The sequence below is a fragment of the Rhinatrema bivittatum genome, chromosome 3 (assembly GCF_901001135.1).
Source record: "Rhinatrema bivittatum chromosome 3, aRhiBiv1.1, whole genome shotgun sequence".
NCBI classification, from domain to species: Eukaryota; Metazoa; Chordata; class Amphibia; order Gymnophiona; family Rhinatrematidae; genus Rhinatrema; species Rhinatrema bivittatum.
Window position 1 is genome coordinate 361,609,207 of NC_042617.1, and position 13,580 is coordinate 361,622,786.

The following is a 13,580-nucleotide window of genomic DNA, read 5'->3' on the forward strand; positions in this document are numbered from 1 at the left end:
ATGGAGGTTGACTGCTGCTCTCTAGAAAGGAGTCAAAACCCCATTGCAGGACCAGTCTGGGGGGCTGGCTGTGCTCTAGGGGTTCTGTGCTGATGAGGTTGGCCTCTGTGAGAGGGTCTGGCCGTCCTAGCACGGTATGGAGGAGGGTAGTACCTACGTGACCTGTAGTTTAGTTTCCTGGTATCCCGTCGCATGACTCTTCGAGCCATAGCCGAGGTATCTGAGGTGACAGTGGACAATTGGTGCAGGGTTTCATGGTAATCCTTGAGCTGCACTGCTGCCTCTTGAATCTTATTACCAAATAAATTGTCCCCTGTGCAGGGAAGGTCAGCTAATTTGTCTTGAACCTCTGGTCGGAAGTCAGAGGCTTTAAGCCAAGCCCAGCGCCTGGTACTAATGCTGGCTGCTAAGACTCTGTATGCAGTTTCAAAAACATCATAGGCTGCCCTAACCTCATGTTTACCAGACTCCAATCCTTTTTGTAGGATGGAGGTCAAGCCCTCTTGAAACTGTTCAGGTAAGGTGTCTGAGAAATCCTGGATTTGCTTCCAGAGATTTCTGCTATACTGGGTAATGTAAAGCTGGTAGGCCGCTAAACGAGCCATTAGCATTGGCCCTTGGAATACTCTGTGGCCTAAGGCATCTAATGCCTTTTGATATTTCCCAGGTGGGGCAGAAGAGTGAGGCTTAGCTTTCTTTTGAGCCAACTCCATCACTACAGATTGATGGGGCAATTGGCTCTTCTGAAAACCTAGGGCTTGTTGTACCAGGTATGTAGCATCAGTCTTCTAGGGGCACAGTTCCTGGGTGCTCCCAGATGCGGTGTAAGAGGTCAAGAAAAGCCTTGTGGACAGGAACAGCCATTATCTCTTTTGGAGCATCCACAAATTGCAGTACCTCCAGCATTTTGTGTCTGGCATCCTCCTCCATGTCTAATTTAAACTGAATAATCTCAGACATCTTCTTGACAAAGCTAGCAAAGGAGAGGTCCTCTGGAGGGGAGCGCCGCCTTTCCTCCGGGGATGAAGGCTCTGAAAGAATTTCCTCAGAAGCTTGTGAGGAGTGTTCAGAGGAAGCATCATCCCATGGGTTATATGGAGACTTTCCTTCACCAACCGGGCCTTCAGATGGAGGAAGGAAGCTTAATCCAGATGAGCAGGAGGAGGAGGCACCGAGATAGGCAGCGCCGGCGGCATCAGGGCCATCAATGGGTGTCGACGCACCGATAGACCTGAAGGTCCTGGAACTGGTTCCGGCATCGATGGTTCCCGGACAGGGGATGAGCCATGGGCTGCATCTTCTTCCTCCGAAGAAACCGGAATCGGTATCAATACCGGGGGAGGGATCGGTGGTTGGCTGGGTGCCAATGGACCTGAGAGAATAGGCACTGATGGCAGGGCACCGATGAGGGTATCCAAACGCTCGAGGAGCGGAGCCAACATAGAGGTCGCCGATTCCGGTGGCTGTATGGGAGCCGGCACCGGTGGTGACTGAAAGCCCCAAAGGGCAGTCAGCAATTCCTCTTGGACCATGCGGTCCAATTCCTCCCAAAAGGCTGGCGTGTCTAGCATGGCTCCTGGGGTAGGAGGCAGGCTAGGCATTACCAGAGCCTCACGGAGTCTGTAGAGACTCGGCACCCAGCACCGATATCGGTGGGGAACACCTTGGGGTCCTGGGTCCAGAGGAGGATGGGGCTCCTCTCCTCGGGCTTTTTTTGAAGGCGGCATGGCCAAGGTCAATGCCGCTGCAGTGTCTGTGCTGGCACCGGATAGGGATGTACGTCAGTGCCGGTGACGATGCTTTTCTCGGTTCTCAGCCCAGTTTTTCTCCGGCGCCGAGGACGACAATGCAGAAGTTCTGGAATGGTAAGACATCGGTGACGGATGGTCACCCGCTTCTCGGTCCTTCTGACATGTCGACAGAGAAGGGTCCGAAGACGATGGAACCTTTCAGCTCGCTGTGCTTTTACCTGGAGTCGAAGGAGATGAGCTCTTGGAGGCAAATAAGTGCTGCATCTTCTCCAGACAGCCACGGCAACCTTTGGGGGTCATCTGTGCACAACCTGGGCACCAACGGACGTCATGGGAAGGCCCGAGGCATAGTACGCATACATCATGCGGGACCGTTATGAACATAGTCCTAGGACATTCGGGGCATTTTCAAAAACCGGTTGCCATATTAGAAAAAAAGTGCACACGGTCGGTAGCCGTTGGGCACTGAGTACTACACCGCCGGTAACCGACTGCAAAAAACACAATACTGACTTACCTAAGTGTCGGAGGAAGTTGGTGTGCAATGGGGGACCCTGGTGATGGGGGGAAAAAAAAAATCAAAGAAAACTTTGAAAAAATTCCGGGAGGAAAATATGAGAATTTTCTCAGATCTCCTAAAAGTCGCGAGGCAACTGCTGAGTGGAAAAAAGAGAGACTGAAGGGGGACCCCTGTGTGGCCACAGGGTTAGTGGCATTCTGGGCATGCTCAGTGTCCCAGTCAAAGTTCTAGAAACTGACAAAAGTGTTCCGTGACAGGGCTCCATCTGATGATGTCACCCATATGTGAGGACTACCATCCTGCTTGTCCTGGGAGAAACTCCTCTATAGTTAAACCACCAGCCCTAGACATGGGTAATTTTCACATTATACCCTCTGAACAAATACAAGACCTAGGAATACAAATTGATGAGAACATCACAATGAAAAAGCACATAAATAAATTAAATTAAAACAGGATTCTGTGCAAATATTACATCGGTTGAAACTTTTACTAACATTCCAAGATTTCCGCACTGTCTTACAAATGCTAATATTCTCAAACATAAATTACTTCAACTCACTATTTCTTGGCCTACCTTCAGGTCTATTAAAACCACTACAGCTACTACAAAATGCCTCAGCAAAACTCTAATTAGTGGCAAGGAAATTTGACCACATCACTCTCTCGCTGATAGCTCTATACTGACTGCCAAAACAATCAAGAATCCACTATAATGTATTAACACTAACGTTTAACATCATCAACAACAAAAAACCCTGTTTATTAGGAGTGACTCTCCAACCATATGCACCACAGCAAACACTAAAATCGCAAAACAAAGGACTATTAACGGTGCCTACAACACAGAATAAACATCTAACACAAATAAGAGATTGAATGTTTTCCATAGCGGGCCCCATGTTGTGGAATTCTCTACCAGGTATGTATGATAACAGAAAGAAAGAGCTTCAAACATGAGCTGAAAACTTGGCTCTTCAAAAATGCATATAATCAATCTAGATAAATGAGGCTTGACCGACGTGCTGCAAATGCGCAGTAGAGAGCAGCTCTACTGCGCATGTGCGGCACAGAGAGCTCTGAGCGACATGCTGACGTTACGCCCCAAAGCAGAGAGATCGGAACAGGGTGTCACAGATGGGAGGAGAAAAGGGCAGATGAGCCTCCGCTCTGAGAAACGGCTCCTCCGACATGGTAACAGCCTGAGCCCGTCCCTCCGTCGCCGGGGAAGGGGGGAGGGAGTAGGGACAGCCGGACCGTCATGCACAGGAACAGGAGGAGGAAAGGGCAGAAAAGTCGCCGAGCCCGACCGTCCGTCGTCGGGGAAGGGGGGAGGGAGTTGGGACAGCTGGAGCAGAGCTAAATCTCGCCCATTTTAACCAGCATACAAGGGACAACAGCCGGTCCTGTAGAAGAGAAAAAGAGGGAGTGGAGGAGGGCTGAGGGAGAGGGAAAGGATTGTGGATGATGTGAGAGGGGAAGGAATGGGATGATGAGAGGGGATGGAAGGAAAAGGGAAGAGGATATGAGTGAGTAAGTGGGAAGGGTAAGAAGTTGTGCACAAGAGAAAGAGGGAGTGGAGGAGGGCTGAGGGAGAGGGAAAGGATTGTGGATGATGTGAGAGGGGAAGGAATGGGATGATGAGAGGGGATGGAAGGAAAAGGGAAGAGGATATGAGTGAGTAAGTGGGAAGGGTAAGAAGTTGTGCACAAGAGAAAGAGGGAGTGGAGGAGGGCTGAGGGAGAGGGAAAGGATTGTGGATGATGTGAGAGGGGAAGGAATGGGATGATGAGAGGGGATGGAAGGAAAAGGGAAGAGGATATGAGTGAGTAAGTGGGAAGGGTAAGAAGTTGTGCACAAGAGAAAGAGAGGGAGTGGAGGAGGGCTGAGGGGAAGGGAAGATGAGAGGAGATGGAAGGGAAAGGGAAGAGGATATGAGTGAGTAAGTGGGAAGGGTAAGAAGTTCTGGAGAAGAGAAAAAGAGGGAGTGGAGGAGGGCTGAGGGGAAGGGAAGATGAGAAGAGATGGAAGGAAAAAGGAAGAGGATATGAGTGAGTAAGTGGGAAGGGTAAGAAGTTCTGGAGAAGAGAGGAGAAGAGAGGAGCAGAGAGTGGCTCTGACCTAGATGCTGGACTGACTGCCAGAATCTCGCCTGTTTGAACAGGCCTAATGGCTTGTCTATCATAAATAACAATATGCAGAAAATCTCAAAATCAACAACATTAATGTTTTTAGATGACTGAGTGACAATTAAGAGACAAAGTTTTAAGACAAGTCTGATTAATATGTGAATGTAACCTGTAGGTGAACATAATTAAAAAAGAACTAATGTATCACAAATTACTATATTAATCTAGTTAACATGTTCTGATGTTGTGTTGTCCCATAATGTGAATGTTACTTTTGTAAATCATTGTGATTTTCTTTTGGAATGACAGTATATACAATGCCTAAATAAATAAATAAATGAATAAAAGGTGTAAAGTGCTTGACACATTCAGATGGCTGAATATGTAATGATATCTTTTCAATAAAAAAAATACTTTAAAAAAAAAAACCAAAAAACAACTGTGGACATTTGGTTCATTTTTCTAAAACCCTCAAGAGAGGGGTGCATTTATTTAGGATTAGCATAATATTCTGTTGCGGTTCCGGTGGCGACCCTCGCACTTTTCTAAAATGGTTCATCTGGTTCCACTGCCAAAGCTCCCCTCTGCACCCGAATTGGCCCTACTCTTTTCTCAACACATCTTTCATGCTCATGGCCTTCCACAGAGCATTGTATCCAATAGCGGCCCCAGTTCACTGCACGATATTGGAGGGCATTATGCAAGAAATTCGGGGTGCTTTAAACCTATTGACAGCTTTTCATCCTCAGAGCAATGGGCAAACTGAGCAAATGAATTGATCATTGAAGACCTTCCTCCGCAGCTTTGCCACAGTGAGGCAAAACAACTGGACAGCGCTACTTCCCTGGGCCGAATTCTCGTATAACAATCATACACACTCTGCTACTGGGAGATCCCCTTTTCAGATAGTCTTTGGACAGCACCTCCGGCCTCCAGTTCCTCTGCCAACTCCCGTTCCCTCTCCAGCGGCTCAACTATCAGCCATACAATTACATAACCTCTGGAGTTCCGTACAACAGAAACTCACCAAGGCGGCCAGTCTGGCGCAGAGAGCCTCTGACCGACACCGGCGACCAGCACCAGTCTTCCTACCCGGTGACAAGGTTTGGTTGAGCGCAAAAAACCTCCACCTTCGAGTACCCTCCCGGAAGTTGGCACCCAGGTATTGTGATCCGTTTCGCATCGCAGAGAGAGTAGGCCTGGTGTCCTACAGACTTCGTCTATGTGCATAAAAGTGCACGCATAGGGCCTGATTTTCAAAAATATTTACACGTGTAAAACTAGGTTTTACATGTGTAAATTCACATTACTCAAGCGAGCTTTTGAAAATTGCTACAGTATATGCCATTGAATTGTCCATGGGATTTGCCCATGTAAGTGCACTTTGTGTGTAAATGGCTTTTGAAAATTGCTATGATAGTCTTCTACATTTACTTGCATAAGTCCTTAGAAACATTCACCTGCACAATGTGCATACATATAATTTAAAGATGAATTTTAAAAGCCTGATGCATGCATCAATTAGGAGATTCGCAAATATGTTGGGTTCATGCACACCAAGCCAATTTTAAAAGCCGGAGAGATACGCACGTATCTCTCGCTGCACACACAAATGAAGTTTTCAAAAAGGGGCAGGTCTTGGAAATGGTCTGGGCGGGGCATGGCATGCCAGGATTTTAACCTGAAATTTGCACGTAAATACTTATGCATACTGGCGCACGGCAGGGTCCCAGTTGTGTAACTTTACTTCTGCTATGGATGACGTGTAAGTGATAAAACAAAAAGATCTAGACAGATCAGCAGAGTTTTAAAGATCGGGACTAACAAGGGGAAAGGTAGGCTATTAAACTAGGGGGGGTTGAAAGACCTACCCCTTAACTGGGTGAACTGGGAATGAACTGGTTTTAGTGGCAATGGCGTCACCGCGTGTCCCTTTTAAAATCCTTCCCTTACGTGGTAGAAGCGGGATTTCCATGCATAGGCGCGCACCCACTTAAAACTGAGCACAAGTGCACACAATAAAGCTATTTTATAACATGGACTTATACACACGTAAGTTATAAAATAACCACGTCCCTGGGCACAGGCTGACGAATGCGCAAGTGCTCCCATGCACCTTTGAAAGTTACTGTCCCTATGTGTATAGCAGTCACATGATTTTTTAAAGGGCTTTTTCTGTGGGTAAAGCACTTCTTTACCTGCAGAAGTTCCTTTGCAGAAGACCCTCTATTAGGACACACTTCAAATTCATTTACACAGGGAAATTGGCCTGTCTGAAAATTATCCTCCTCAGTGCAGCTAAGTGTATTTGTGGGCTTCCACAGTATGCATACTTTTAGCTAGATTGAAGAAGGGAATTCCCCAGGGCAGAGATGGGGTTCAGAGAGGATGTGGTCAGAAAACAGCATGCAGGGATTTGATTTTCAATCTATGTGCATTGTTTTCCAGAAAATATTTTCCCATCGAAAAAGTAGATGCAAAACCCATGGGTCCTTTGAACACATGGATCTTGTAGGTTATTTTCAAAGGCAAAATTAGCTACAAGAGCTGTGGGTACAAATTACCCCAATATATAAATTTTTATATTTGTACCAGCATCCAAACGTCATACGGGCGGATTTTAAAAGCCTTGCTCGCGTAAATCCGCCCGGATTTACGCGAGCAGGGCCTTGCGCGCCAGCGCGCCTATTTTCCATAGGCCACAGGCGCACGCAGAGCCCCGGGACGCGCGTAGGCCCGGGGTTTTCGGAAGGGGGCGTGTCGGGGGCGGGACCAGATGATGCTGCGTTTCGGGGGCAGGGCGTGGCGTTTCGGGGGCGGGACCGGGGGCGTGGCGGTGGCCTCCGGACTAGCCCCCGGGTCGGAGGACGGCGCGCCAGCAGTCCGCTGGCACGCGTAGATTTACGTCTGCTTCTCGCAGGCGTTAATCTATGGACAAAGGTAAGGGGGGGGTTAGATAGGGCCAGGGGGGTGGGTTAGGTAGAGGAAGGGAGGGGAAGGGGAGGGGAGGGCGAAAAAGAGTTCCCTCCGAAGCCGCTCCGAAATCGGAGCGGCCTCGGAGGGAACGGAGGCAGGCTGCGTGGCTCGGCGCGCGCCGGCTGCCCAAAATCGGCAGCCTTGCGCGCGCCGATCCAGGATTTTAGAGGATATGCGCGGCTATGCGCGTATCTTATAAAATCCAGTGTACTTTTGTTTGCGCCTGCTGCGCAAACAAAAGTACGCGATCGCGCAGTTTTTAAAAATCTACCCCATAGTGAATATCTTTATGAACCTTTGTAATTTGGGCAGAACTGAGGCTCTTTTTTCAGTGTCTTTTTACAACATTCTTTGGGCCAGATATTCGTACCTACGCGCAGGCATAGATTTGTGCGCGCAACCCGGCGCACACAAATCTACGCCCGATTTTATAACATGCGTGCGCAGCCGCGCGCATGTTATAAAATCCAGGGTCGGCGTGCACAAGGGGATGCACACTTGTGAAACTTGTGCGCGCCGAGCCCTAGGGGAGCCCCGATCGATGGCTTTCCCCGTTCCCTCTGAGGCCGCTCTGAAATTGGAGTGGCCTCGGAGGGAACTTTTCTTCCGTCCCCCCCACCTTCCCCTCCCTTCCCCTATCTAACCCGCCCCCCAGCCCTACCTAAATCCCCCCACCTTTAATTTTTTTTTTTTATTTACACCTGCCGTTAGGCAGGCGTAGGTTGCGCGCGCCGACCAAGTGCCGGCGCGCAATCCCTGGGCCCAGCGGCAGTGGAGAGGCCTCTGGCCACGCCCACACCCCACCCTGCCCATTTTTCAAGCCCTGGGACTTACACGTAACCCGGGGCTTATGCGCATCGCCTGGCCTATGCAAAATAGACTCAGCGCGCGCAGGAGCGGGTTTTCGGGGTTACACGCGTAACCCTTTTAAATTCCGCCCCAATATGTTGCAGAAATCATGGGAGAAATTTGCACAATTCAAATCATATAAAATAGGGTCTCTCACTCCAACATGTTGATAAAAGAAATTATTTCATTACACCACTTGCATACATCGTTTTCCAAGCATGCATATTTATTTTCAAACTATTCTAGTTGTAGTTTCATACTTATACAAAAAAAGATGCAATTGTGTGAAAAAATGATGGAATTACCTTACTTTAATGAAAAATAAATGCATTCCACTTACTGGCAACATAAGTTGAGTGAAAAACAAGTGAACTTCTCTTGTTTAAAGATAAATGGCAAAACAATTTGAATACAGAATTAGTTCTGCTCCAGTGAAGAGTAATTTGACATGATACATCATACCACTACAAAAGTGTATGAGACAAGCTGATAAATTAAAATATATTGCAATGATATCTATCTCCAAAACCCAGTGTGCTGCAAGTGAGAGAGGTAGATGATGTTGATACTAGCTCTAACGGTCATGAAACAGTGATCTTTCTCTGACTGCTGACAGTACTTCCAAACAGAGAGATAAAGCAGATAGGTTTCAGCAATAATAAATGGGATTGCCATTAAAGGCATTTCCCTGTAGAACCACAAAATATTTTGATACTACACTAAAAAAAAGAAAAGAAACAAAAGGTACGGGTATTACTATGATAAACGTGAAAAATTGTTAAGTGCTAAGCCACAATATTTTTTCAACTATTTTCCTATGTGGCCTGTAGATATAGTCAAAGAGTTCACTGAAAGAACTCCAGTTGCTAGCCAGTAGTCATTTTATGTAGTTCCCTTCTGCACTCGTGCCCCTTTGCATTCTGACCATTTTTCTCCCTCATCCCAGATACTCATTTTGCTCCTTTTATTTTTATTTTTTTTACTTACTATATCCAGAGAACGTAAAAATGTCAAATTGTGGATGAGATGATGATACACAGCTCTCAAAGTGACTAATACTAGGGTGCCTGTCTAATGTCATCAAGTCTTTTCTCAAAACCAGCATCTCTGGGATAATGACAGCTTCTCTCTCCCATGCACCACTTACATATATTTGTCTAACAGAATATAGAAGAGCCTACAGAAGACAAGTGATTTATTTGATGGATCTGGTAATATTGTATTAAGAATGCATCTGCAATATTCATTAAAAGATCTTTCATCTTCTGTGCATTGCTGTTTCTTCGATAGACAGCTCCTATGCCAATAAATTGTAGAGTACTACTGTATGGTAAGCAAATGGTATGAAAAATCAAGGGTACACAAAAGCCCTCTTAGAAAGACCAATACAATCCTCAATATAACCTTCACCAAAGAAACTTTTAGAGTTTAAGAGAATATTTTTTAAGAGAATGTTTTTTGAATTTATTTTTTTAAATAACAGAGAAATAGAATGGTGGAATTATTGTACTTATATCAAAACACTGCACATGGGGAGAAAGGAATCACCTCAATACTGTCCTTTAGCCGATCATTGTACTCCTATCCATCTTCCCTCCAATACTTTATTACTAATTATAATTAAAATAAACCTATTCGCAATCGGATTCACTTCCCTATGATGATATACTTGCAACAATTCAATATAAACCTATATTCTCTACTCTATGGACTAAATATTCCTAGGGACACTGCTATAGCCAGGCAGACCTGCCAAATATAAAATTACAAGCCGTTGTGCCCGTTAAAACGGGCAAGGTTTTCCTGTCCCACCAGGGCCATATATATCTTTGAGCTCTGACCGACGTGCTCTCTCGCCCTCGCATGCACGGCACGTCGGTCAGAGCTCCCTTATAGGTATGATTAAACTTCTAGTGAGTACTTAGACTGTTAAAAGCATATTTGATAAATATCTGTTTGGGACAGTGAAGATATAATAAATCCTGGTCTTGAAGAAGGGTGTTGTTAAAAATCACCACTGGAGATTTCCTTCTCGCCTTGTCTTTTTTCTAAGATCCTTAGTAAATAATAAAACCATGAAAAGGCAAATAAATATCAATTGCAACAATTCAACTAAAAGTTAACAGTTCTTAGAACAATTTAATACTGTTTTACTTATCTGCTTTGTCCACATACCACATGTAGTTGAGCACGGCCCATATATCTCATTCCTTGGTTCATTTTCTTCAGGCTCTAAAGAAAAAAATGATAGATTTATCTTAGATAATTCACATTTTATCACAGTGAAGGCACATACTGAATTCTTACTCTTCTGTACTAATGGAAGGATTCTAAATTCTACTTTTGAAACGACGGTATATAAAAGGCATAAATAAATAATTAAATTCCTTATACTATTTCTTGAATCTGTTTTCAGATCCATGTACACTACAATCCAAAATGTAAATATGCTAATTTTGTTCTAATTTCTGACAGGTCTGCTTAGTGCACAAATAAACCTACAACTCATAGTATATTTTATATTGAGGATCCCGAGCTATATATTTATTTTTAAAACACAAGTGTCAACCAGATTGCTGAAAATATAAACATGCATGGTTCTTGAATCAATTCCTTCATACTTTGTTCTTTTTCTTTAATCTGCTTTTTAGTCCAAATATATATTTTATTTTTTATATTTTTACACATTTTGAAATCAAAATTCTGATAAAAGAATCTCTTCAGCTGTTTGTGTCAGGACCAGGCCTCTGGGTCAGGTTGTGGTATCAGGCCTGGGCCCAGTCTCCGGCCTAGGCTGAGGCCCTAGTGTTGGGACCCGACCTCCAGGTTGGTTTGCAGCATCGGGCCTGGTTCAAGGCTAAGGCCCCAGTGTTGGAACCTATTCTCCAGATGGAGTCGCAACACACCCTGGCCTAGGCCATGGCCTTTATGTCGGGACCTGGCCTCCAGGTTGGGTCATAGCATAGGCCTGGGTCCAGGCCAAGGCTCCAGTGTTGGGACCCGGCCTCTGGGTCAGGTCATGGCATTGGACCTAGGCGTCGGGAACCAGCCTCCGGGTCGGATCCCGGCATTGGACCTCCCCAGCATCAAGCCGAGGCCCAGTGTCAGGACCCAGCCTTAAAGCCTGGGCATTGCACAGGGTGTAGGCTGAGGTTGCAGCATCCTTCTGCAGCCTAGGTGTCGGGACCATCCCTTCGCTTAGGCCCTGGCTGATGCCTCAGCCTTGCTTATGTCTAGGCCACAGTAGGTCTCTGCGATCTTGGCCTAGGCTATATGCAAGGTCCAGGCTTCAGCCTGGGTCTAGGCCTCACCATCGGATCCCCTGCGACTGGGTAAGTGGTGTCCAAGGAGGACCCTGGCCCCAGCATTTTTTTGGGTGGGGGGCTTCGGATGCCTCAGGAGGCTCTGTTTCTTTCTTTTTTGGGGGGGGGGGGGTTTAAATGTTTATTTTGTTTTTTTTAATGAAATTAACAAAACAAACATTTGAAGAAATTAAATTTATGGAAAATCAAACCACCGAAAACAAAACAAAATGTTTCTTCTTCCTTCTCCTATATGTGTCACATCTGAACCTTCTTGCTCCACAGTCCTTGGAGGGGGGAGCTTTGATCAGGCTAGCAGGTAAAGTTTAATGCCTGCCTCTGAGCAGCCGTTAAATTTCTCATGGTAGTTCAAGATGTGCTGGGCAGTCTCTTGTTTTACGTATTTCCTTGCATCGCAGGGTACTAGCTAATAGCCTCATCTATATGGAATTTATATGTGATGAGCACTATTAGCTACACACTTGTTTGGATGTGCATTTTGGACGCACTAATCCCATTATTGCATCGGGAGTTATTCTAGCACATCCAAAATGCACGTCCAAATGCGAGTTAAGCTGTGCGCTAGGCTGATCGCACTCTATTGCATCGGCCTCTGTAAATTTAACTTAGACATCTCTTTTTCCATTGAGTATATTCTATTAGAGTCTTACCTTGAAGTTTATTCACATGTATTTTATTTTTGAAGGAAAGGAAAAGTTCAAAGAGAGCCCTCTTTGTTAAAACGGCTTTACAATTTAAATGCTGTTACACTCTACCATGTCCTCTATTGCAAAGGGCGGGGGCAAATATAAGGTAGGCTCACTCCTTCAGCCTTCTAGCTAGGAGCCTGGCCCCAGTAGAGATGACAAATCAGAAAAACTTTTCCAAAACAATTCTGAAAGATTTCTGGTATCTTAGCACAAACCTCACAGTAATTGGAGGTAGAGAATACTAAGTACTGAAGGTTCCAGCAGTGCTTAAGAGTACTAGTGAAGTCAGACATAAAATACTTAATTAAAAGGGCATTCTACCTCCATCAGCAAGGAGGAAAGGGATGAATCCCAAGCGTTTCTTGACAGGTGTAGCAGAAAGACACAGAAATAAAGCATTATAATAGTCAATATATCACTCTTATCCAAAATATATTTTAAGCACTGAAATTTACAAAGTTTAAAAAACCCAGTTTTCTCAACATTACTCAGCTGAGGTAGAAACTAAAAACAGAATAAAACTGAAATCCCAAGTCTCGAACAGTATCTGAAAATACCAAGGTCAACCCATCTAGTTGCAAAGGCAGGGGAAGGGCAACTAGCAAAGCACGGGAGATCAACAACAGTTCGGTTTTAGCAATATTTAAAAGCAGACCATTATAACTCATCCATATCAACTTCCTTAACTTTTTTAAATGCATTCTAGTATCTGGAAACAAAAGTTGTAAATCAAAGGCATATAAATGAAAATAAACTTTCCAAACTCTCAAGTAAATGACATAATGGCAGCAAATAAATATTAAAGAGTTGAAGATAACAACAAACTTTGGGATACGCCAGTACAAAGGGAAGACTAGGCAGAAAATAATTGTCCCAACCTAAACTGCTGCGAATGACCCACTAAAAACAATTAAACCATTGCCAAGCTGTACATCCTAAATCAATCTCCCTGAACTTCTGCAGAAGGATAGGATAGGACACTGAATCAAAGATAGCAGCAATATCCATTAGGACAGTAATCACTGAATGTCTTTGAACCAACTGACGCAAAACAAAATCCGCCACTGATACCAAAAATGTTTCAGTACTGTGGCCCTGCCGGAATCCACACTGAAATTCACTTAGAACATTGTTATCAGCAAGAAAGTCTGTCAATTGGCCCAGAACAACCTTCTCTAGTACTTTCCCAAGAGATGGAATAAATGAAATAGGCCTAAAACTAAAGGGATAGTCAATAGGTAGGGAGACATTCTTGAGCATGGGAAGAATAACTACCATCTTATATTGATCTGGGAAAACTCCCTCATACAAGAGATTCACCAATTTAGTTAGAATTGATAGAA

General features: G+C 44.9%; 1 protein-coding gene across 1 annotated transcript in view; it reads right to left on the reverse strand.

The window, feature by feature from the left end:
* Positions 1-13,580, reverse strand: part of SPACA1 (sperm acrosome associated 1) — a 514,089-nt gene that overhangs the window by 482,175 nt on the left and 18,334 nt on the right. The window contains exon 2 of the mRNA XM_029595429.1: positions 10,401-10,457. Within this exon, the coding sequence (XP_029451289.1) occupies positions 10,401-10,457 (57 nt within the window). The remainder of the gene's footprint in view (positions 1-10,400; positions 10,458-13,580) is intronic.